Source organism: Xenopus tropicalis, chromosome 8, assembly GCF_000004195.4.
Source record: "Xenopus tropicalis strain Nigerian chromosome 8, UCB_Xtro_10.0, whole genome shotgun sequence".
In the NCBI taxonomy this organism is placed as follows: Eukaryota; Metazoa; Chordata; class Amphibia; order Anura; family Pipidae; genus Xenopus; species Xenopus tropicalis.
This window is the reverse complement of record NC_030684.2, coordinates 41,969,932-41,992,289: the sequence shown is the minus strand read 5'-3', so window position 1 is coordinate 41,992,289 and position 22,358 is coordinate 41,969,932. Positions and strand designations below refer to the sequence as shown.

Sequence of the window (22,358 nt, the reverse complement as noted above, 5' to 3'; positions counted from 1 at the left end):
TGATCTAGGAATGTGACAGGTTCGTAAAGTGGTGCACAAGCTTCACTACTGCACTGGGAAGCAGCAGAAATACCCTGTATTGACAGCTATTGCAAAGCAGCAAGTAAGAACCAATAAAAAACTCTTAGGTTTATTAATAGATCACTAGTTATGCAGCCATAGCAACTTGTAGAACATGTAGAAAACATGGAATTCTACAGATTAAAAAAAAAAAACCATATGTACAAAAACACTCAATTTAAAGAAAAAGGGTCGCTAGGAAACCAAATGTAGGAACACATATCAAAAAAGGTGCTCCAGGTGCACCAGCCCCTGTCCCTCAGCACAGGGAGTGGTAATCTGTCAACAGAACTACAAAATTAAAATCTATGGCTACACTAAAATCATCAGCATCTCCATTTTCCCTATTCATTTGGTGTCCTAGGGGAACTTAATCATAGACAATAATATTACATTAAATTGACCTATGAGTGAGTGCCCCTAGGGCACAAAACACATAAAGCAAATGGAGATGCTGATGATTTTTATGAAGCCATAAATAAAGATTTTTTTACTTTTAATTTTGTGGCCCTTGTGGAGTCCTCAGTTGAGTGCTCAGTTTTTTCCAAGTTTACAAACCTTGCCAAAATACACAAAAGTACATCTTGCTAAGTACTGACAATACAGACATCGGTGGATTACAGGCCAAGGTTCATGTGATGGAATCACTGTTTGGAAGAGCATGTGCCAGCGACTGCTGTGTGATGAAAGTATGACAGGCATAATCCAGTGACTACTTAAACTTGGCTACTATGCTCAGTCATGCTCAAACCTCTCTGCTATACAAAGTACAGAGGTTCCAGCTGTTAAGTGAAAGGTTTATGGGCTTGAAGCCTTTGTATCTGGCAGCTACAGACGAGTAAGGAGATGTCTCACGACTTAACTATAATAATGAAATGATCCTTCAAGTTGGGCAAGCCAGACAAACAGCTTTTTATAAACACGTAATAGTCGAATAAGACATTGACTGAATGAACAAACCAAGACTCTGACTAGACAATGGCAAACACATAACCCTAATGGTATGAGCCCATCTGAAATGTCATTGTGGAACTCCACTCCCTGCAACTGCACTCACGCCAACTCTGTGCCTGTCTTTTACACAAAATGCAGGTGGAGAGAAGTGGACCCTTAGATAGGGAAAGGATAGAGGTGGCCTGAATGCAGAACTCTGAAATCCTCCAGTTTAAATAACGTTAATACATGTTTATATTTTTTATGTTTACACAGCGGAATGATTCTCATCATTCCCTACATGAGTGGAGATAACAGTCTATGGTCTGTCTCACACACTAGGATCAATGTAATCAGAAGCCAATTAACCTGCCTGTACTTTGTGGTGTGTAGTAGAAAGCAGAGAACATGTTGCAGATAATGTCAGGGTATCTTTATACAACTTGCCACAGCAATTATCTACCCATGATAGCAGTCAGGTACTGCCCATTCACAGACCTGTGCTGGTGACCCTCAAAGATCCTGCCGACTACTGAAACAGATCCAAGTTAGGAAAGTACCCTCACGCTGAGTCTGTGATAATATCTTCTTAGGGCCCACACACACAGCCATGAAGGTCACCTCTTACTGCCAACACACACTGTATCCTCCTAAATCTAATAACAGAGTCAACTCATACCAATAACCACACAGATGCCAGTTTTCTAGGACAGTCATAAGTCAGTTTGGGTCACGAAGACATGACATTTATTTTTATCCTGACTTAAGCTTCTCACATACTAAGGCAAAAAAAAATTTCTCTCCAGTTTGTTCATTTTTCAGAACTGGTCCATTATTCTACTTCATATTACAATCACGTATTGTCAGGCCCCTCAGAAGCTTCACAATACCTAAAAGACCAAAGCAGGGAGCTGAAAGTCCAGTGGGGATGTTTGTGGTTGGACACAGATAAGCCTTTTCAACATATATATCTGCATCTACTTGTGTATGGCAACTCACACCAAATATTGCAGACCAGTTCAGAATTAAGGCAAGAATGTATACATTTCACAGATCTGTACGTGCTGCTTTTGTATAACACCCTGACAGACAACTTTGACAGTTCTTGATGACAGAAAAATTATTTGACAACAGAAAAAGGCTCATGGGATCTGGTGAGATTATCAAAGGGTATTTTAATCTTAACACTCAAACAAGACATGAGAAACTGAAAGGGAAGCAAAGTAAAGCTGAAAATATAATGTGAAGTTCCTGGAAACATCCTACTCATTAGTGCATGATGGGTCACAAGGAGCTGAGAAACTTCTCATGTTTATTGTCATAATTTTGCAACTCCTAGCCTCTGCTGATAGGAGAAAGCTGTCACATTTAGCTAAAGGGCCAAAGGTATTATTTAATAAACTAGCTCTAGAGTGTGCCGACAAGCAATTAATTGGTTGGCATAATGGTCTCAGGTGGACCCAGAAGGTACTGATCCCTAGTTAAATACATAATTCAGATTGGTACAGATGGGGGAATACCATAAAAAAAAGTTGTATAGATAAACTTGATAGAATTCAAATGTTTATAATCCCCATAGCTCTTTTCTTTTGTCTGTGAAAGAGTCCTAAGGGCTATGGCAGAGAGGACTTTTTGTTGCCCCCAGTCTCATCCAGCATGGATGGCAAAATGTGCAAAGTTAGCTCTCTATTGGGATAAATGTAGATAGCCGGTGGTAAAACATATACATTGTGCAGTACCTGAAGTTGCGAGACAAAAGTCTGCCATTACCCTAAGGGTGGCATACACTGGATGATACTTTTCAGTATACAGTATCACTGCCCAAATACTGTATGGCCACCTTTGTATTTTACTGGTCCTTTGGGCTAACAGCAGGAAACAATTAGAACAGCAGGAAGTAATATGTTGCAGATGCAGATGAAATTTTTAAAATGTGCTCAATTTTCAAACCAAACAATATCTACAGTAAAAAGAATCATCCACCCAACATTCACATACCAAAAATCATGTAGACCATCTTAAGTGGTATTTAAAGCATTAGCAATCTACTCAGCCAGTATAACTACTGAGCCAATGACTGACCATCTGAGGAAAAGCATGTATAAAGCAAACTGCTTACTAAAGGGCAACAACATGGGGGAAACAACTGCTAGAGCATGTCGTTGTTGGAATCTTCATGGAATGCTAGAATATGATCTCAGTTCATACTTTTACAAATCTGCTTTGGCGACGTTTGCTTTTTCTAACAGCATACATTTTGAAGGAAAAAATTATTAAACTAGCAAAAAAGCAGCAAGTGAAAACTCTGCATCTTAAGCTAATCATACACATTGTTAACAGATCTTTTCTGTATTATAGGAAAAAGTTTATCCTAAAACAATTGTTTAAAAGTACGATTTGTCCAAATGACAAGAAATATCGTCTAGTTAAAAGTTGGAAAATTACCTGCATAGTCCTGCAAACAACTGGACAATGGGCAAATTTCATTGCTAAGGATGAAAAGTTTCAAACCTGCCCGACTGATTTTCTGACCAATACTGGATGAAAGATCGCTGATGTATGATTGTTCAGTTCCTACTAACCTTACAATAAACTAACGGTTTTGTCAGATTACACTGATATTGGTTGTTAGGAAAGGAAAATGTGTTACGAGTATGACCAGCTTTAGTAGATTGTAAGCTCTTTTGGGCAGGGTTCCCTTCACCTCTTGTATCGGTTATTGATTGCTTTATATGTTACTCTGTATTTCCAATGTATGAAACCCACTTATTGTACAGCGCTGCGGAATATGTTGGTGCTTTATAAATAAATGTTAATAATAATACACAAGATTTAAACCCACAGACACAACCAATCCTAGACAGTTTTGCTTTCCTAACAATGAGGAAGTAATGAGGAGGAGGGGAAGGTAGCATTAATAGCTCTCGGAGCCCATATACTGGCTGACTTCTCACAAATGATTCAGCTGAAATAGCCGCAGCATGGAAACAACTGCCAAACAGCACCTTCCAGAATCCTCTGGTAGTAAGTGAATGCTGACAGGGTGACTAACTTTATGCTATGTTATGTATACGAAAATAAATGTTCTGTGTAGGGTAAAAAAAGTCTTCAGCAATGCAACCTGACCTGCACAGGGTTTAGGGTAGGTAATTTGCCATGGGTGAGACTATAGTGTGACAAAATTGTTACAAACATTCATTGAATAACTGGGGATGCTGGGGATAGCAGAGTCGAGTCTTCTCAATAGAGTGCAAAAGACTTTGTGCTCTGCCCGCTCTTCTCAAACTGCAGCCCCAACTCAGCTGAACTACAAATCCCAGACACCCTTCCCTTTAGTGTATGCTTCTGGTGGTGCTATATTAATCACACGCAGCGGGCTGGGACTGAAGCCATTTGCTCACATCCTGCACAAGTCCCACATCTCAGGGGAACAGAGGGAAATAATGAGTCAGAAGCACCCAGCCCAGCCTATGAGCTCACACTCATAATATTTATACACTGCCACGACAAGCTTGGAATATCCCTTCCTCTGCCCTCTACACCAACAAAGGAAGGGTTAAGTAGTGTCATGCCCCACTTAACCACATCACTGCCAGAATAAAGTTATGAGCTTCTCCCAGGTTCATTAACATCTCAAAGTGTACATATGTGCTCAGCTGGACAACAGAATGGCTCTGGAGCAAGTGGCAAAGCAGGGATTTGATTCTCTAAAAACTTGTCTGTATTATAATGATTGCGACAACCCAGGGTGTCCAACCTGTGGGCCCTCAGCAGTTGCCGAACTACAGTTCCCAGAACCCCCAACAACCTATTTTGTCCCTTCCAATCCCAGGGCCCACAACAAATAACCTCTTAACACTACTGGAAAGCCAGCCTTGCTCCTTAGTAATAATGAACATATTGGAAAATACTCAAAGGAACATAGTTCCAGGTCTTTAGAAACAAAAAGCTCAGCTGGCATGCCAAAATATAAATAAAAAGATAAAACTACAGAAACAGAAAGCATATTGCAGAGAAAGAGAAACACAGGAAACACATGCTCTAGGTTCCAGGTACGGGTAAAGAAGTGATGCTGCTGCTCTTAAGGAGAAAAGAGTAACAGGAAAGGCTTCTTTATTGGGCAGCCCAGCACACTTAAACAGCTTTTTTCAATTAATAGTCTTAAAGAGGAACTCTAGCTTCTGAACCAAAATTTGTTAATGAGCCCCACAGAACACAGAAACCCCTAATATACCTATAACTGTATTCTGTTCCTTTAAAAAGTATGGATAAAACAGTTCTTCTGCATTATTTGAAATACTGGTAGGGGAGGAGGGACTAGAACACTGACATTAAAAATTGTAACAACTTTTCCACAGATTACAGACAGCATGCAGAAACCACAAAACCCACAATGCATTGCAGTGCAATGTTCCTTTTCTTACTGTCATCACGTGTGCAAAGTATCTTAAAGTAGCCAGCCGAACAGAGGGCTAGGCTTAGGTAACTGTTCCAAACCATACTATTGTATTAAAAATCATGAAAAGGCTACATATTTTTTACTTGATGTATATTGCAATGTTGCTTGAAGTCATGTTTACTTTTCAAAAAGCTTAAGTTGTGTTTAGATAGAGTTCCGCTTTAAGCTGTCTCCACAAAGTCTGGCCACTGGGTCATCTGAATGTTTTGCCACCAGGTCAGATAACTGAATTATATGTAATTTGAGAACATATGCGACTATTACATTTGTACTAAAAGAGCATGAGTCCTGAGAAGCATTCCTGATTGTTTCATTTAAATGCAGTTGGTCCATTTGAACTTGAAGGCAACTCATAGGTCCATGTAAGACATTACTCTCACAAAACCAGTACAGGTAACATGTTTATGTACATTTTTTTTGTAAACTGACAAGTGGTAAGGCAGACATTTTCTAAAATAGGTATCAATGCAGTTACTGAGAAGATTGCATTACCACAGCAAGTCCCACAATGCAACTGCAGATGGCTGGATGGACCTGTACTTTCCATCAGCCCCAGTATAGTAAAGCATTGAGCCATTGTTTACTTTAGAATCATGCCGTGCATCCCGGTCCATCAAATATTTGTCATATTCTGCCATTACCACTTGCACCAAATGAATCTGTCAACCAGTGTCCTCATTTAGAAAAGTTATTATAAGTACATATTACAAATGCGAGTATCTGCAAGTGTGGATAGACAGATGAAATTAAGAGCTTCTTTCCATTTATTACATTCCCAAAGTGAATACATTTAAGATGATATATTTATGCCAGACAATTATATACAATGGCACACCGACAGCAGTGAGATGCAGAGGTGCCACAAGGACTAAGATTTGGCTTCATTTTCCTGCTGTTTCACCCTTTAGTGGTGAGGAAAATGTGAACCTTATCTAAAGTCCATAGCAACAGTAACTCTGAGGTGAAAAAAAGCAGAACAGAGCAAAGTTCAGTCTATGTGCAAGTACCCAATAGGACCACAATTCTAGTTCTGCTTTAGTCAGGAGGGGGGAAAGGAAATTTTCATGCAGCACCTAATGACACTCCAAATAAGACTGCCTGTGTATATAACAGCTGAATGTTTGACATAGAACTAAGAATGATAGGTGTGTCTATAAATATAACAGCTGAATGTTTAATATAGCACATAACAGGGGGTTTTGTATATAATGGCTGAATGTAAAACATATAGAATAGGTAATATCACATTATACTGCTTCCCCCATGCACTGGACCCTGTTAGGGGCAGAATGCAGAATCATAACTCACCCAGCTCCAGGGGAGCAGACAATCTCCTCCTCAGACGTTGCCAGGTTTTGGATGCCCTGTCTTTAAAATAAGAACGATTTAGCCTGCTTCCTTCCTGCATTCCCGTCTTTATTATATGAGCTGTTCTGGTATCCTCTCAGATCCACTCAGCTCAGATCCACTCAGCATTTCCCCAAGATCCAGGGAAGTCCCACAGCACAAGCAGAGGCGAGGAGGCACAATCATTAGCAAGAGCTGTCTGTAGCAGCGCAGAGACTGGAGGCAGCATGGAAAGTGTGACAGCAAGCTCCCCCCCAGGCTGTGTCTGGGACAGCTGGATGTGTCTGAGTGTGTGCCTGTATCTATACTGCTCTATTCTGTAGCTCCGCAAGCAGCTCTGGGGCTCACTCTGTTACTGGGCAGCATGTGTCTGTGTGCATCTCGCCTGTGCTTGTATGACATGTGACTCTCTGCGTCTCTTTGTGTTTCTATATTTGCCATTAGGGATATGTGTGTGTCTACTTGCCTGCTTTATATTTGTTCAACCACTTTGCTTGTTTGTGTCATTGCACTGATATGTTATCATGTTTAATTCTATCTAACCAAATTAATTTCATACTTTCTGTTATTTTTGGGACCCCTGTATTACTTGCTAGCTAAATCCCCCCTCCCCTCTACATGGTCAGTTAAGTTGCAGCTACAGTAACAACACCCAAGGTTGAGTTAGTGAGTTCATCTGGTCTGTTCTGTTTGTAACTGGCACTTCAGACTTATACCCACCCAACAACCTCACCACCCTCACCACCACTTTACCACTAATAGGTGTCCATACTACTCCTTAAAGTTAGCAAATCTCCTGTGCCCCAGCATACAGTCAGTTCCAGCACATACAAGTACCTCCATAATGTATGTCACAGCTGTCACCTTCTCTCCCTAGCATTTGATTACTGTCCCTCCCCAAAGAGCTTGCTTACTCACATACCCTGGCCACATGCTAACAAATTGCCCAAAATAAGCCATGGGAGGAGACTTTACACAACAAAGCTCTTAGGAAGAATGATATTTAGTACTTGGGTCTCCATGGAGAATCAACAGCTGTTAGGACAAATCTGTGACAGTGATGGGCAGACAGATTAAGTAGTGCATGGGCATGTCCTTAAAAACAGAAGAGCTGCCCGACCACACACACATCCTTTACTTAGAAAAGACAAATTTCTGTGGTCACATGAAGCAAGTATTTCTGGTGTATAGAAGCAAGCCCCATTCTGAGTATGCAATTCGGTCAAATAACAATACTGGCAATGGACAGATTAGCTAGATGTCAGCTGGGCAGGTCCCCAACCTAATGGCATGCATCATATAAATTTGATCTAATTGTTTGGCCCCAGAGGCAGAACTATCGGATCAATCCAATATTGAGGTGGCCATATCCTGTAGAGATCTGTCCACTGTGCCAAACAAGCGGACCTTAGGGGCAGATTTATGAAAATGTGAGTTTACAGCTTGACATAAAAATTCACCCACTTTCTATTCATTCCTATGGGATTTTTAGGAGCGTATTTATCAAATGAGTTTTTTACTTTCACCCATAATAAATATGGTTCTAACAATCCCATAGGAATGAATAGAAAGTTGGTGATTTTTTCTGTATAAGCTCTTAACTCACATTTTGATAAATCTGTCCCATAATGTGCATGGCCAGAAGAGATGAATGAAGCAGATATGAAACATTATGGCACAGCCCCAACCTGCTGTTAATTGCTTCCCCTGGCATAAACGGGAGGCACCAGGGGTCATTCAGATTGACCTGTGGTGATCAACAGAACTGTATAAAATATTGGTATATGGATTTAAGGTGGCCATATGCAGTTTGGCGAGGTCAGCAAATAATCTTCTCTGGATATGCCCACATAAGGTGGCCAAAATCGGGCTAATTTGACCGTTTGCACTATGGCCAAATGAACGAATTACGTCAGGTATAGGCGACGTTGGACACAAGACCGCGTCAATGAGCCGATGCAGTCCTAGATCCGATGGAAGATCAAACCTGCCCAATTGAGATCTGGCCAATTTTAGGCCAAATGTCGGTTGGGAAGACCCGTCGGGGGTGCCAATACACGGGCAGATACGCAGCCAATCGGTATAAAAGACCCAAATTGGCAGCTAAAATCTGCCTTTGTATGGCCACCTGCTGTGTATGACCTAATCTGGTCTCATTTTTATTCTGTAACCCTTGTTTGTTAAACTATAGTAAGACCCTGCATAACTGGATGGTGCTATATAAATAAATGATGTTGAGAATAAGAAAAGATGTAAGACCCAGGAAGAGAAGAAAAGATGAATGAATGAGACAGAAGCAAGGCAAAGTGAGGGATGGAGAAGCAGAGTATGTGAGTAATGGATGCACAAAGGAGAGAGGCACAGGGGTAAGGGCTGGAGGGCAAAGACATGGGAGAGAGGATGAAGGTAAGCATAGCTTGCAGACAGGGTTTACAAGGCTATATAAGTAGGGACTGGTAGCAGAAAGCTATCAGTCAGTGCACTGAGAAGGACTGTGTACACCCTTCTTACAACAAATAAATAAAACCGTGGGGGGGGGCACAGTAGCGAGGAAGTTGGAATTGCATTAGTGCTGACCAGAGGCAAATACCATATGTTTGCTCTTAACAGATAATCTATTGTTTTCAACAGCCACGCAAATTAAAAGGCCATAGTAATTTCTGATCTAGCCAAACCACAAACAGTGTAGCATAAGTAATGACACATTCATCTTAGCCTGCTGGACACAGGCATCAAGTAGCCCCTATCATAGTGAAAGTAGCCTATGTTTGCTGAGTCAGAAGGTCTGTCCAGACAGACTCATGGCTAGGAAATGTTGAAGTGAGAGGTGACCTGAGGCTGAAGTGCTGACACATTATTGCTCTAGATCACAAAGGTCATTTCAATCAACCACCCTTCCTTCGGGTTCTAGTTTCCCAATTCCCATGAACCCCCATCCAACCCCTTCTGTTGTCCATTACCAGCTGTAAAGCAATAAACCAGCTGTATTCCTCTTTGTTGAAGCTTTGTTTGTATGACTCAAGGGTTTTCAGACTGAAGCCCTCCAGTTGTTTTTAACCTACAAATCACCTCTATTAATAGTCCGTCCCTGTAAATGTGGATCGATTTTAAAAAATCCAACTGCACAGAATTTTTTAAAATGTTTGCTATAACATACCAAGCGGCGCTTAAAACACCATTTGCATTGAATAATTAAACAGTGTCGGACTGGGATGCCAGGGGCCCACCAGAAAACCTTAGACCAGGGGGCTCAAACTCAATTTACCTGGGGGCCGCAGGAGGCAAAGTCAGGATGAGGCTGGGCCGTATAAGGGATTTCACAAAAAAAAGTCGGGAGCTGCTGATTGCGGAAATGACGTTATGCCATCATAACAGTTATTATGGGAAGACGTAAGGAGCTAATTGTGCACACAGAACGTCTTCCCATAATAACTGTTATGATGGCATAACGTCATTTCCGCAATCAGCAGCTCCCGCCCGCCGTGCCTAGCATTATTCCTTGAATCGCAATAAAAATCGCGATCCATTCATTCGGCGTTGGTGCGGGCCACAAAATATTGTACCGAGGGCCGCAAATGGCCCGCGGGCCGTGAGTTTGAGACCCCTGCCTTAGACCATGGGCCCACTCTCCAGACTATTTTTCATCCACTTCTTACTCAGTCTCTATATTTTCCTAGTTTTTTTATATTTACATATAATAATTTATTCTTCTATATATTTAGTTGCTTTGTTCCCATAGAAAAATAAGTAATGACTGAATGAATTGGGCCAAACAGCTAGAAGCAAGAGGGCCCACTGACACCTGGTCCCACCGGGAATTTTCCTGGTATCCCTGTTGGCCAATCCAACACTGTAATTAAACCAATTTGTCCATCCCCATAACCCTTCTAAAGCTTTAGTGAGCAGGGCCCTCTTTTCATCTTGCATCCATTGGTTGTATTTTTATATGTTATCTGTATGTTCAAAGTATGCCCTCATTTCCTTTATAGCACTATGGAGTATCTTCATAATAAAAATAATGATGATGCTCAGTAGTCCTAACATATTGCTTTTTCAAGCTGCTCACATAATTATATTTCGGCAAATGTAGGTTTTTGCACAAATGACAGGGGCATTTTGCTGTTAGCGGTGATCAAAAAGATTGTGTATTAGCCTAACGTTTGTGCACAATTAGTACCAGGCCAATAAGGCATTCAAGGCAAACCCCCTGCCATCAACCACCCCACGCTGTCATCACCTTGCCACTACCATGGCATCTCCCCACCCTACCACTCAGCACCTAAGTTTTTACAAGTCAATTAAGCATCAAAAGTAAAGCCTTATTTGTCACAGAGCAAATTCTGGAAACACATTTCTAGCCAAGTGTGAAGTCATACCATCAGGTCATGCCTGGTCTTAATTTTATAGGTAACGTCTATTTTATGCCGGCATAGGGACATTTATTAACTTGTTGAATATTCTTTTTTCTTACAAAGCTGCATAACCCTCATGATTTTTATCTTAGCTTTTAGCTACATTAATAAGAAAAACATTCAGACCACCCTTGTCCAAGATTTCATCTACTGATTGTTTATAACACCAAAGGATTTTGATCTCTTATCAGGAATAAATAAAGTGAATAAAGCTTTGCAAAACTGGATACATTTCCTAACAGGAAATGGCTCAGCAATATTAAAAATCTAGATACAAACAAATTAAGTTAATGACTCCTGGGGCAGATCCTGGGGCAGATTTACTAAAAATCTATCTTTTCTCATTTTTTCTTTTTAAAAATCCGAATAAACTCATTTCCACAAATGTCTTACATTTGCTAAAAAGTCTGAGCTAAACAAGTACGTGTGGGAAAAAGTGCAACTTTTCTCAATTGTTGCACCAAAACCTTTACTTTTTTGAATTGTCAATAAAACCTGTGTCAAAAATCCAAAATTTTTGAAGCAAAGAAGAATCCTCCATGGAAGTGCCAGTAATTTCTACATGATCTTGACAAGTTTTAGCTGGCGAATTGTTGGATTCGGAGTTTTAGCCAGTTTGTTGCATAGTAAATCTCGAAAAAGTCACAACTTTTTTTCCTGTGACTTTTAGCGCTAAAATTGGAATTTTTTTTTAAATAAAGCCATTAGTAGATGCTCCCCCTAGAGTCAGACTAAGGATATGGGAGCAATACTTTCTAAAAAAGGGATAATTAAATACACAAATCCGTGTTCAAAGTTGTATGCTTAGACAAAAACACACCTCTAGGAGTGGGGCCAAACAGCTGTAAAAAGGGTTATAAAACTATTCCCAATAATGGAGTCAGGAATTAGGAGGATGCTGGGTACTTTACTGTTCATATTAGGAGTTCTGTACTTGTGACCCGAACCAGGCCCAGTGGGGTGCCAGTATATATAAATAACAAAGCCAATCTGTTTTTGCGTCAGTGGTGGAGTTGGCACAGTGCAGGAAGGCTTATCACAAGTACAGAACTCTTAATATGAATGGTAAAATAACCAGCATCCTCTAATTCCTGGCCTTATTTTTAGAAATAGTTTTAGAAGCCTTTTTATAGCTATTTGGTTGTATTAGGCACCAGCCCATTGATCTGCTAAAGGGGGCAATTGCTTTGCCTTAACCTGCCAACCTTCAGGCTTTAGGCCAACATGCTCATAATTATTCCATACATTTTACCAGCTTTTCACAATGATATTACTTAAGGTGGCCATACACCTTCAGACCAACGGGTGGGCAATATCGGACAAATCCAGGTTAATTTGGTTGTTTGGCCGAATTAGAACAACGGGTATAGGAGAAGTCGGAGCAGGGACCGATGCAGTCTGATCCGACTAAATTTTTTAACCTGCCTGATCAATATCTGGCTGATTTCAGGCCAGATATGGGTTGGGCAGGCCCGTCGTTGGTGCCCCTACATGGGCCGATTAGCTGCTGCTAGAATCGGCCCGTGTATTGCCACCTTAAGTCTTTGCTTTTCAGCTCTTTTGCAAGTGCCATAAATGCATTTAAATATCTCTTACCTGCATTTTTTACGTCCCCTTTAATAGCACCCTACAAGAGAACAGAGAAAAAATAAATGTAGTAGATGCACTGAAACCATTTATATTAACTTGCTACTTGTTCAAAGTTGATTGCTGACTGGTTGCTACTGACAACTGCACTTCTGAAATTTAGCACCTATGTAAATATATGAGCCCCCATGAATATAGGGCACCAAGTTTCCCCATATGCAGTAACCTATGTCAATGAATAAGATATTTGCTATTTGGCCATTAAATGCAGTTGATTATTGGTTGCTAAGGGCTATGATTGATTGCTAAGGGCCACTGCACCTGGGCAAACTTAGTGTATTTTTATTGTTCACTGTCTGACCCTCCCTCCTTTTAATACCCACCTAAGCATATACTTTGGTGCCGTTTTTAACCACCAAAGTCCTTTTGGTTGGTCTAAAATGTTCGGATGAACATCCACTTGGACTTCTCATCTTATTTCCAATCAGTGGGACATTATAGGCATGCCTCATTTTGGGGTGTGGTCCATATATGTCAGAGGAAGGTTTATTGCCCCTTTATTATTTGTATTATAATGCCCTAAAAATGATTTTACTGCACCAGCAATCTTGAATGTAGTAATATGCTTCTAACAAAAACCGACTGCATTTATATTACACAAATAAGTCCACAAATGAATAATAATCAATCTTAATTCAAAGCATGACTCTCCATGCCATGGAATAGAAATGCTTTAGGTCTGTGGGCAGTGTGTGGGGGCTGAACCACCATGAAGCCCTGCGCAAGTCTTGTTTAGACCCTAAGGGTCTGTGTTTTCACATGCCACCACACACAGGCAAAATCTGCTCCAGATGTGGCCCCAGAGACCTTAGATAAATATAGAAAGGTCACATCCGGCAGGGTTACTTGGAGACAACGAATAAATTCCCTTGTGGAGAAATACACAGTTTAAAATTACATATTTATCATATAGGGAACAGAAAACATGCAGCAACATATTTGCATTTATGGGATACTAAAGATAGGACTAAAGATAGAACCTCCCAGAGAAATATTTAGGCATAAAATACACATCTATATTTTTTGCTATGATGTTTATTGAGGTAGTATAATGGTTCTGACCGCCAGATAAAAGATACATGCAGCAAGAATATATTGTAGTTATTCTTTATTTTCAGTAGCCACAGTAACACCAAAAATGAATGGGTTTAATTTAGTTTTTAAATATAATGTACTGATAGGGCTAATGCACATTGGAAGTATAATCCAACAGCTGAAGAACAAATAAAATGCCTGAAATAGTCACTGCCCAACAAAATCCCCCCAATGATCTCCCAAATCTCTGCACAGACAACTAATCTCCCAAAATGCCTTCCCACTGGCAATAATGTGACTCCCTGGTGGGAAGGCATATGCTTCACTAAGTTGCCCAAAGTTTCCTTCACAAGGAAACTTCTTGCAACTTAGCGATGCAAGATAATTCAATTTTCAGTTGGTCTTCATTTACATTTTTATAATATCTGAATTATTTGCCTTCCTCTTATGCCTCTTTCCATTCTTTAAATGGGAGTCTCCTTCTGCCACAAATTCCACAAACGCATAAGAAATCCACGCTCTCACATGACTTATGATCAGGGAGGATTCTATGATATGAGCCGCCCTGAAATGGGTCCAGTGATGCCACAACTCCCCCCCCTTTCCTGTTCCAGATGGGTTCTATGGGATGGCACCGCTAATGTAGAGAGTGCAGTTGCCCTCTCTGCACTAAAAGAGCCAAATTTCAATATATACGTATGGTACCAGTAAAATCATATATATATATCTATCTATATATATATATATATACAGGTATGGGATCCCTTATCCGGAAACCCGTTATCCAGAAAGCTCCGAATTACGGAAAGCCCCTCTCCCATAGACTCCATATTAATCAAATAATTCAGAATTTTAAAACTGATTTCCTTTTTCTCTGTATTAATAAAACAGCATGTTGTAATTGATCCCAACTAAGATATAAATAATCCTTACTGGATGCAAAACAATCCTGTTAGTCGTAATTAATGTTTTATTGATTTTTTAGTAGGCTTAAGGTATGGAGATCCAAATTACGGAAAGACCCCATATCCGGAATACCCTTGGTCCCGAGCATTCTGGATAACGGGTCCTATACCTGTATATATATATATTGCTGGACAAACAAATATAGCTTGAAATGTAAATAAAATGTATCCACATATTAGCGTTACTAGTCCTTTAAATATTTTTTTATTCAGGCCTCACTCACTTCCTGCTTGGAGCTGCCTTTTGGCAAGAAAGTGAGATTTAAAGAGGAAAAGTGTTTCCTTCCTACAACCTGCTAAAAACATCACAACACAGAAAGTCTTATTATTTTTATTATCCATTATTTATACAGACATAGGGCATTACTGAGAATATAGATCATTTACACAAATGCCTGCCCCAGTGGACCTTACAATTTGATATTGTATCACATGAACACAGAGACTAGGAGCCAATTAACCTGTCTGTAACTCCATCAAGAAGATCTTTAAAATACAATAGAAAATATACTGACTTATATGACCATATTTTGTTCAGTAAGTATACCTGGGCTCAGCAGCAGCTGCACAAAACATAAAAAATGTGTGCAAATTCGCATAGCCTAAATTCCTTAAATGTAAAGTACTTGCACAGATGTGTCCTTGTGGCGAGCATCAACCCACCCATTGGCTCAATTACTGTAACTGAGGCACAAGGCACCCCTGCTGCCATTCACCGGGTGGGAAGCAAAAGGCTCCCTTTGAGCACTGTGCCTGTAGGTTGGTGTTGTAACCACGTACTTAATGAAGTATTAATGCTACCAGTGAGAGAGACATCTATGTGTTTCCTGATTAGATTTACAGTAGGTAACAAGGGAGTATCCAAAATGCATGCTTCTTAAAGGGGAAGGAAAGGCAAAGTCACTTGGGGGTGCCAAAATGTTAGGCACCCCCAAGTGACTTTAACCGCTTACCTTGTACCCCGGGCTGGTGCCCCTGTTAGGAGAAAATAGCACCAGCCCGGGGTACCTGGAGCGCAGCACTTCCTCCTTCCGCCTTCCACTTCCTAAACTGCCGGTGGCCGGGCATGCACAGTAGAGCGAAAAAGCCGACTTAAATGTTTAAGTTCGGCTTTTCACTCTACTGCGCATGCGCGCGCAGCGAAGCCGGAAGGAGGAAGCGCCGGCAGCTACCCCGGGCTGGTGCTGTTTTCTCCTGACAGCGGCACCAGCCCGGGGTAAAAGGTAGGCGGTTAAAGTCACTTGGGGGTGCCTAACATTTTGGCACCCCCAAGTGACTTTACCTTTCTTTTTCCTTTAAAGGGCCACGACTGTAACAGAAAGGGAAAACATGCACAGGTTTCTCCAGAGCATAATAAAGAGAAATGAGAATTATATTTTTTACATTATGGGACAGATTTTGAAAGTGTAAGATTAGAGTTCACCTCACCCACTATCTTTTCATTCCTATGTGATTTTCAGAAGCATATTTATTAAATGGTGAACTCTAATTTTCACCCACTAATAAATACAGTTCTAAAAATAACATAGAAATGAAAACAAAGTGGGTGAGTTATTCTGTGGTAAACTAACATTTTCATAACCCTGCCCCTATTTTAGCTCTACAAATGTTGTTGAAGTACAGGTATGGGACCTGTTATCCAGAATGCTCGGGACCTGGGGTTTTCCGGATAAGGGATCTTTCTGTAATTTGGAATTCCATAACTTGTCTGCTAAAAATCATTTAAATATTGAATAAACCCAATAGGATTGTTTTGCCCCCAATAAGGATTAATTATATCTTAGCTGGATCAAGTACAATGTTCTGTTTTATTATTACAGAGAAAAAGGAAATCATTTTCAAAAATTAGAATTATTTGCTTATAATGGAGTCTATGGGAGATGGCCTTTCCTTAATTCGGAACTTTCTGGATAAGGGGTTTCCGGATAAGGGATCCCATACCAGTAATAGAACTCCTAGCCACTGTCAAGTATCTCATGTGTCCTGTAAACCCAGATTCTACTTGTTTCTATTCCTAGACAGTTTTGCAGTTGGCCTTATTCTTTTTCAGTTTAAATTGTTTGGACCCTTTCTGCGCTGACAACTTAAATGCTATCTGGTGTTCTAAGGCTAGAAACCAGATTCATCGTAAGGTTACATATTTTTGGTCACTTTATCATTATTCTTATGTTCATACTGTCTCCTGTTCATCTTTCAGTCTGTAATTCAAACCAATGTTTGGTTACTATTGAAAATGGGACCCTAGCAACCATATGATGCTATACATTCCAAAGTGGAGAACAAACAAATAAATAGTTCACAATAATAATAATATTTAAAAAATAATGAAACAAATAAGATCAATACCACTATCTCCAAACTGCTAAAAGTACAGTGTTTTGATTCACTTTCATATTTTCACATAAAACATTCCCTTAACAGGTACATATGGGTTAAAGTGCAAAGCAAAGTATGATGAAATAGCTTTTGTCCTTTATAGAGCATTTGTTTTCTGCTCATTTGCAATTATACAAATCAGCGGAAGTTTCCATAGGACGCTCCCAAACCAGTGATTTTGAATAGACCACGTTCTGCAGCTTTTTATGATGACATAAATGCAATTACGCAACAATGGAATGTGTGAGTGAGCACATAATGAGCAATGTCTTTGTACGATACTATTAACATGTAAAAGAATGGATACAGAGCCATAGCTATAAAGAGAGTGCACACATCCTATTCACATTTTTGGACAGATAAACATATTTATTCAGTTCCAACGTTTGCCTTTACCCACGCCAGACCTAATACAGGTATGGGACCTGTTATCCAGACCTGGGGTTTTTCGAATCTTTCTGTAATTTGGATCTCCATAACTTAAGTCTGCTAAAAATCATATAAATATTGAGTAAATCCAACAGGCTTGTTTTGCCTATTATAAGGAATAACTATATCTTAGTTGGGATCAAGTACAAGGTACTGTTTTATAATTACAGAGAAAAAGGGAATCATTCTTAAAAATGAGAAGTATTCGCTTATAATGGAGTCTATGGCAAATGACGTTTCTGTAATTCGAAACTTTCCGGATAACGGGTTTCCAAATAAGGGATCCCATACCTGTACTTCTTACACATTCGGTGCAGCTCATCAATCGTCAGATTTTCAGGCTACAGCATCATCTGGGACATAATGTCATTCCCACATGGGAATCGGTGACTGGCAAACAGCTGAGAAAACCACACGGGAAGCTGATAAAAGGCACATGTACAATGCAGGGCACAATTGGGGCATTAGCACAGCTATCCACATTGTGCTCTTGTCCCGACAATTGTCATTTAGCAGAGGTCACTAGTGACATGTAAAGATAACTTGTTTACCCAGATAGTCACAGTGATATGTTCCTAATATATGTAATATATGTGTGTGTGTAGCCATCCCCATCCCTCTCTCACATGGGTGCACTATATTTAGCAGTGACAGAGGAGCCCTGGCTTGCCCTTTGCAGCTGTCACCCTCTCCACATCCCACGTTACCTTTGCACGCCTGAAACAAGCCCTGAATATATCCAGCAGTGGCATTGTGTACGGCTGAGGGGGGCTCTCAGATGGGGTTCCTGCGCAGAGAAAGCAGCGACGCACCGCAGCCCCCAGCCAGCTCCATGGGATACAGCAAGGCCAGAACAGCTGTGAGAGGAGCTGTCAGTGAGGGAAGGAGGGAGGGAGAGAGAGAGGCGGAGTGGGGAATTCAAATCCTGCACCGTTATCCAGTTGGCTGGAACAGCATTCTGCGTGAGACAAACTGGCACAGACCATGCCTTGTTGCTTGCTCACCACATTGCGTTATAGCGGCATGGGCAATAGAAAAGCCTCAATCACCAACAGAAATGTAAAGGGGGTGAATGATAAAACGGGTCCATTCACTTGGCTGAGTATATCAGCCACTTGGTTTCTGTCTCACTTATGGGCATGCAGAACGCCAGCGCCACTTTTATATGCACCAAACCCAATTCTTTGGGTTTGGCCGAACCCCCGAATCCATGTTAAGGGATTCGGCCGAAAACAAAACGGAATGCTAATTAGGATTTGGAAGGGTTAAATGTTAAAAAAAATTTTACACTTCCGTGTTTATGCAGCGACATTAACCCTTCCATAGCATATGCTAATTAGGATTTGGATTCCGTTCAGCCAGGACTGCGGATTCGGCTGAATCCAAACCCTGCCTTAAAAGGCTGAATCCTGGCCTAATACCGAACCGAATCCCTGATTCGGTGCATCCCTACTTAAAAACAGTGAATTGAGAAAGTTCAAGTTAAAATGATGAAATTGTCTTAATATAGACATTAAAAAAAAACATTTTGGAATTTGAAAAAATTCAAGTTTGTGAATTTATCTTCAACAATTTTAGCTGTAAATGAACATTTTACTCTAAATACAGGGCTATAGATGAACATTAAGATGACAGATACTGCCATGTTATTACACACGTGTTTATTCATGTGTTCCCACACATTCCACCACACGGAATGTATGAAAGAAGCACCTTGTAAATGACAGGCAGGTAAGAAATATTTCATGGCTTCCCATTCTTTATAGAGTGCACTATTCACAGTGTAAAGATTTATGGTGTAAAAGAGCAAATGAGAGAATAAATTGCATTAAAGACATAAAAACATGCAGATTTTACTGTTTTCGCCCTTTTGTTACTAAACTGAGACCATTATATACATTGTTGGCAAAAAAAAAGTTACAGAGTGACAGCAACATAGACTTGACATTCCAACATTCCATTCACATCAATAGGGAAAGAAAGCACTTTGCTAAGCAACCAAAAGAACTGGCCACTGGCAGTCAAAGTGTTAAAGAAGCACTGTCTAGTAAAGTAAAGAATATGTTAATTTTAGTAGATTTTGTGCGTGCACAAAATGTAATCAACCTAGGGGCACATTTACTAAGACACGAATCTGAACCGAATTGGAAAAATTCCGATTTGAAAACGAACATTTTGCGACTTTTTCGTATTTTTTGCAATTTTTTCGGCGTCTTTACGAATTTTCGGAAATTGTCGCGACTTTTTTGTTACCAATACGATTTGCGTGAAAAAACGCGAGTTTTTCGTAGCCATTCCGAAAGTTGCGCAAAATCTGGCGATTTTTCGTAGCGTTAAAACTTGCGCAAAAAGTTGCGATTTTTTCGTAGCGTTAAAACTTGCGCGAAACGTCGCACCTTTTAAGTTTCAACGCTACGAAAAAGGCGCAACTTTTTGCGCAAGTTTTAACGCTACGAAAAATCGCCAGATTTTGCGCAACTTTCGGAATGGCTACGAAAAACTTGCGTTTTATCGCACAAATCATATTAGTAACGAAAAAGTTGCGACAATTTTCCGAAAAAATCGCAAAATACCGATCATTACGAAAAAAACGCAATCGGACGCATTCGGCCCGTTCGTGGGTTAGTAAATGTACCCCATAGTGTCATCCTTCATTTGCCTCGCTTAACAACATTTCCGCCATGCTTTGTGGCTGAGATCTTCATAAAAGAAATTTCCAGACCACAGCAGTTAGAGATCCTATGTGAAACTCATCATTTACATCACTGCAGGACTATGAAATATATCTAAGATTAATTTGATTTTTAAAAAAAGACAGTTTAGAAGAGAGACGAAAAAATTCCGTAATAGTTTTAAAATAAATACAAACGTGAACACCAAGGGGCTGATTTATTGAAGTCTGAATTTCGGACTTTAAAAAGCCGAGTGGGGAAAAATCATATTTAAAGCCGAAAATTTTGTATCGCATCGTGGCCGTACGAAAATATCATGGTATGATCCGAAACTAAAATAGTTTGAAAATAGATATTTGGGCCAATGGGCGTTTATTAATTTCAATGAGCTTGGAGCTGATGTGCAGCCTGGGAACAAGAAAGCCCCTCCCCAACTTGCATCTGTCCTCTCCATTCTGGAACCCAGCCAGGAGATCATAGCATTCTTTCCATGGGGGAGATACAGGAAACCAGAGGAGAAAACATTTCAGCTGAACTCACTCTCCTTAGCAAACATACTGCTCATCTAAACCCCCTCTTAAAGGGAAAATGCATGCTATTTATAAGTAGGTTTGTCCTCCATTTATTTTCCCTTAAACAAATGTTTGCATTTTTACATATGAGAGGGAGGTGACATATTGCTTGCCATAGCTGAGATTTTCTCCATACTAGTGACTACCAGGGGTCACATGCAAATAAGCACAGAATGGAAGTTCTGCATATGCAGTTAGTTCTCTTAAACTGAACACAAGGGGGAAATTAAAAGATGGTTAAGTGGTTAATATTTAGTCTTAATAGACAACATTTGAAACCCCCTATTTTTAGAAAAGTACATTTTAAAACTACTGTGGTTTGGTTGCTCTTTTCCTTAGCTTTGGTAGCAATTTTCATTTTAATTAAGTGTAGACAATTCTAAGACAGTTTATTATTTGTTCATTTTTTGTGGTTTATAAAGTTTCACTTGTTGTTCTAGGTTGGCATTTCTGGTTGCTAGGACACCTTTTACCCTAGCAACCAGGTGGAAGGTAGTTTGAAAGTCATAATGGAAGATGTACAGAGTAAGGTAAGCAGCAAAACGTAACGGTAATAAAAATGCAGCCAAAATAGAGCATCAGCTTTTGGTTGCTGGGGTCAGCAACCCCTAACAACTAGATATTCAGGGTGACTAAGGGGTGAATTTATTACATCACCAGTGATGTTTCTCTCTATTGTTAATAAATACACCCCAAGGAGGGCAAAAAATAATAAAACATTAAAAATAAAACCAACAGAAAAGTAGCCAATGTGGCCACTCATGACCCACATTCACCTTACTGCATAAACATCTTATTAGTTGCTATGGGTTACTGCTACTGGGCAAACTGAGTGCCTTTTATTACATATGGGGGCAGTTTAAAGAATTCTGGCAGGTAATAATACAAATAGGCAAAGAAGGAAAAGGAAGGAAAATTCTGTGCAGAAACAATATTATCCCTTACTGGTAAAAAATACAAGGAACCAGGATACAATTAAGTGTATAATTAGTATTTATGTTGGTGTAACCTTCTTATGTACAGAAGGAATGGCACAAACAGAAGCTACACATTACTGAGGCAATATAACTAATGCGGGCAGCTTATACATGATTTGAAGTAATAATTTTTTGTATATATGACAGAGAATATAAATGAGCCAGACTTGTTCCAAGGCTAACATGCACTGTATTGTTTGTAAAAGATTAACTCGAGTCAGGCAGTGTCTCTCTGTTGTTGGCAAAAAGTTTTTGAACTGAAGAAGCCACTCAGATGAGTGGTGAAACATTTCAAGAAAAAAAAAGTCCAGTTGTTTTAGACTTAATTCTACTATATACTGTATATCATGACCTGGATGAATGAGAATCTTCATAGACAGAATCAAAAATGTGTAATCAAACCCCCAGGCCTGGGCTGGAATTTGCCAGAATCCATTTATTGCCCTGAAACCCCCACCTCAAAAGTTGCAAAAT

At 40.0% G+C, this 22,358-nt stretch overlaps 1 protein-coding gene across 2 annotated transcripts in view; it reads right to left on the bottom strand.

Annotated features, from left to right (window-relative positions):
* The window catches only part of stard8 (StAR related lipid transfer domain containing 8), an 81,607-nt gene extending 63,135 nt beyond the window's left edge, over positions 1–18,472 (bottom strand). The window contains exons 1-2 of one of the 2 annotated variants that reach the window (XM_031892355.1): positions 18,371–18,472; positions 12,808–12,838 (exon numbers count right to left, since the gene is read on the bottom strand). In XM_031892355.1, coding sequence (XP_031748215.1) covers positions 12,808–12,838; positions 18,371–18,415 — 76 coding nt within the window. In that variant the 5' untranslated portion in view covers positions 18,416–18,472. Of the gene's footprint in view, positions 1–6,760; positions 7,105–12,807; positions 12,839–18,370 lie in introns of those variants that run through there. The other variant, XM_004916807.4, reaches the window with a different exon arrangement.
* Positions 18,473–22,358: the final 3,886 nt, after the last annotated feature.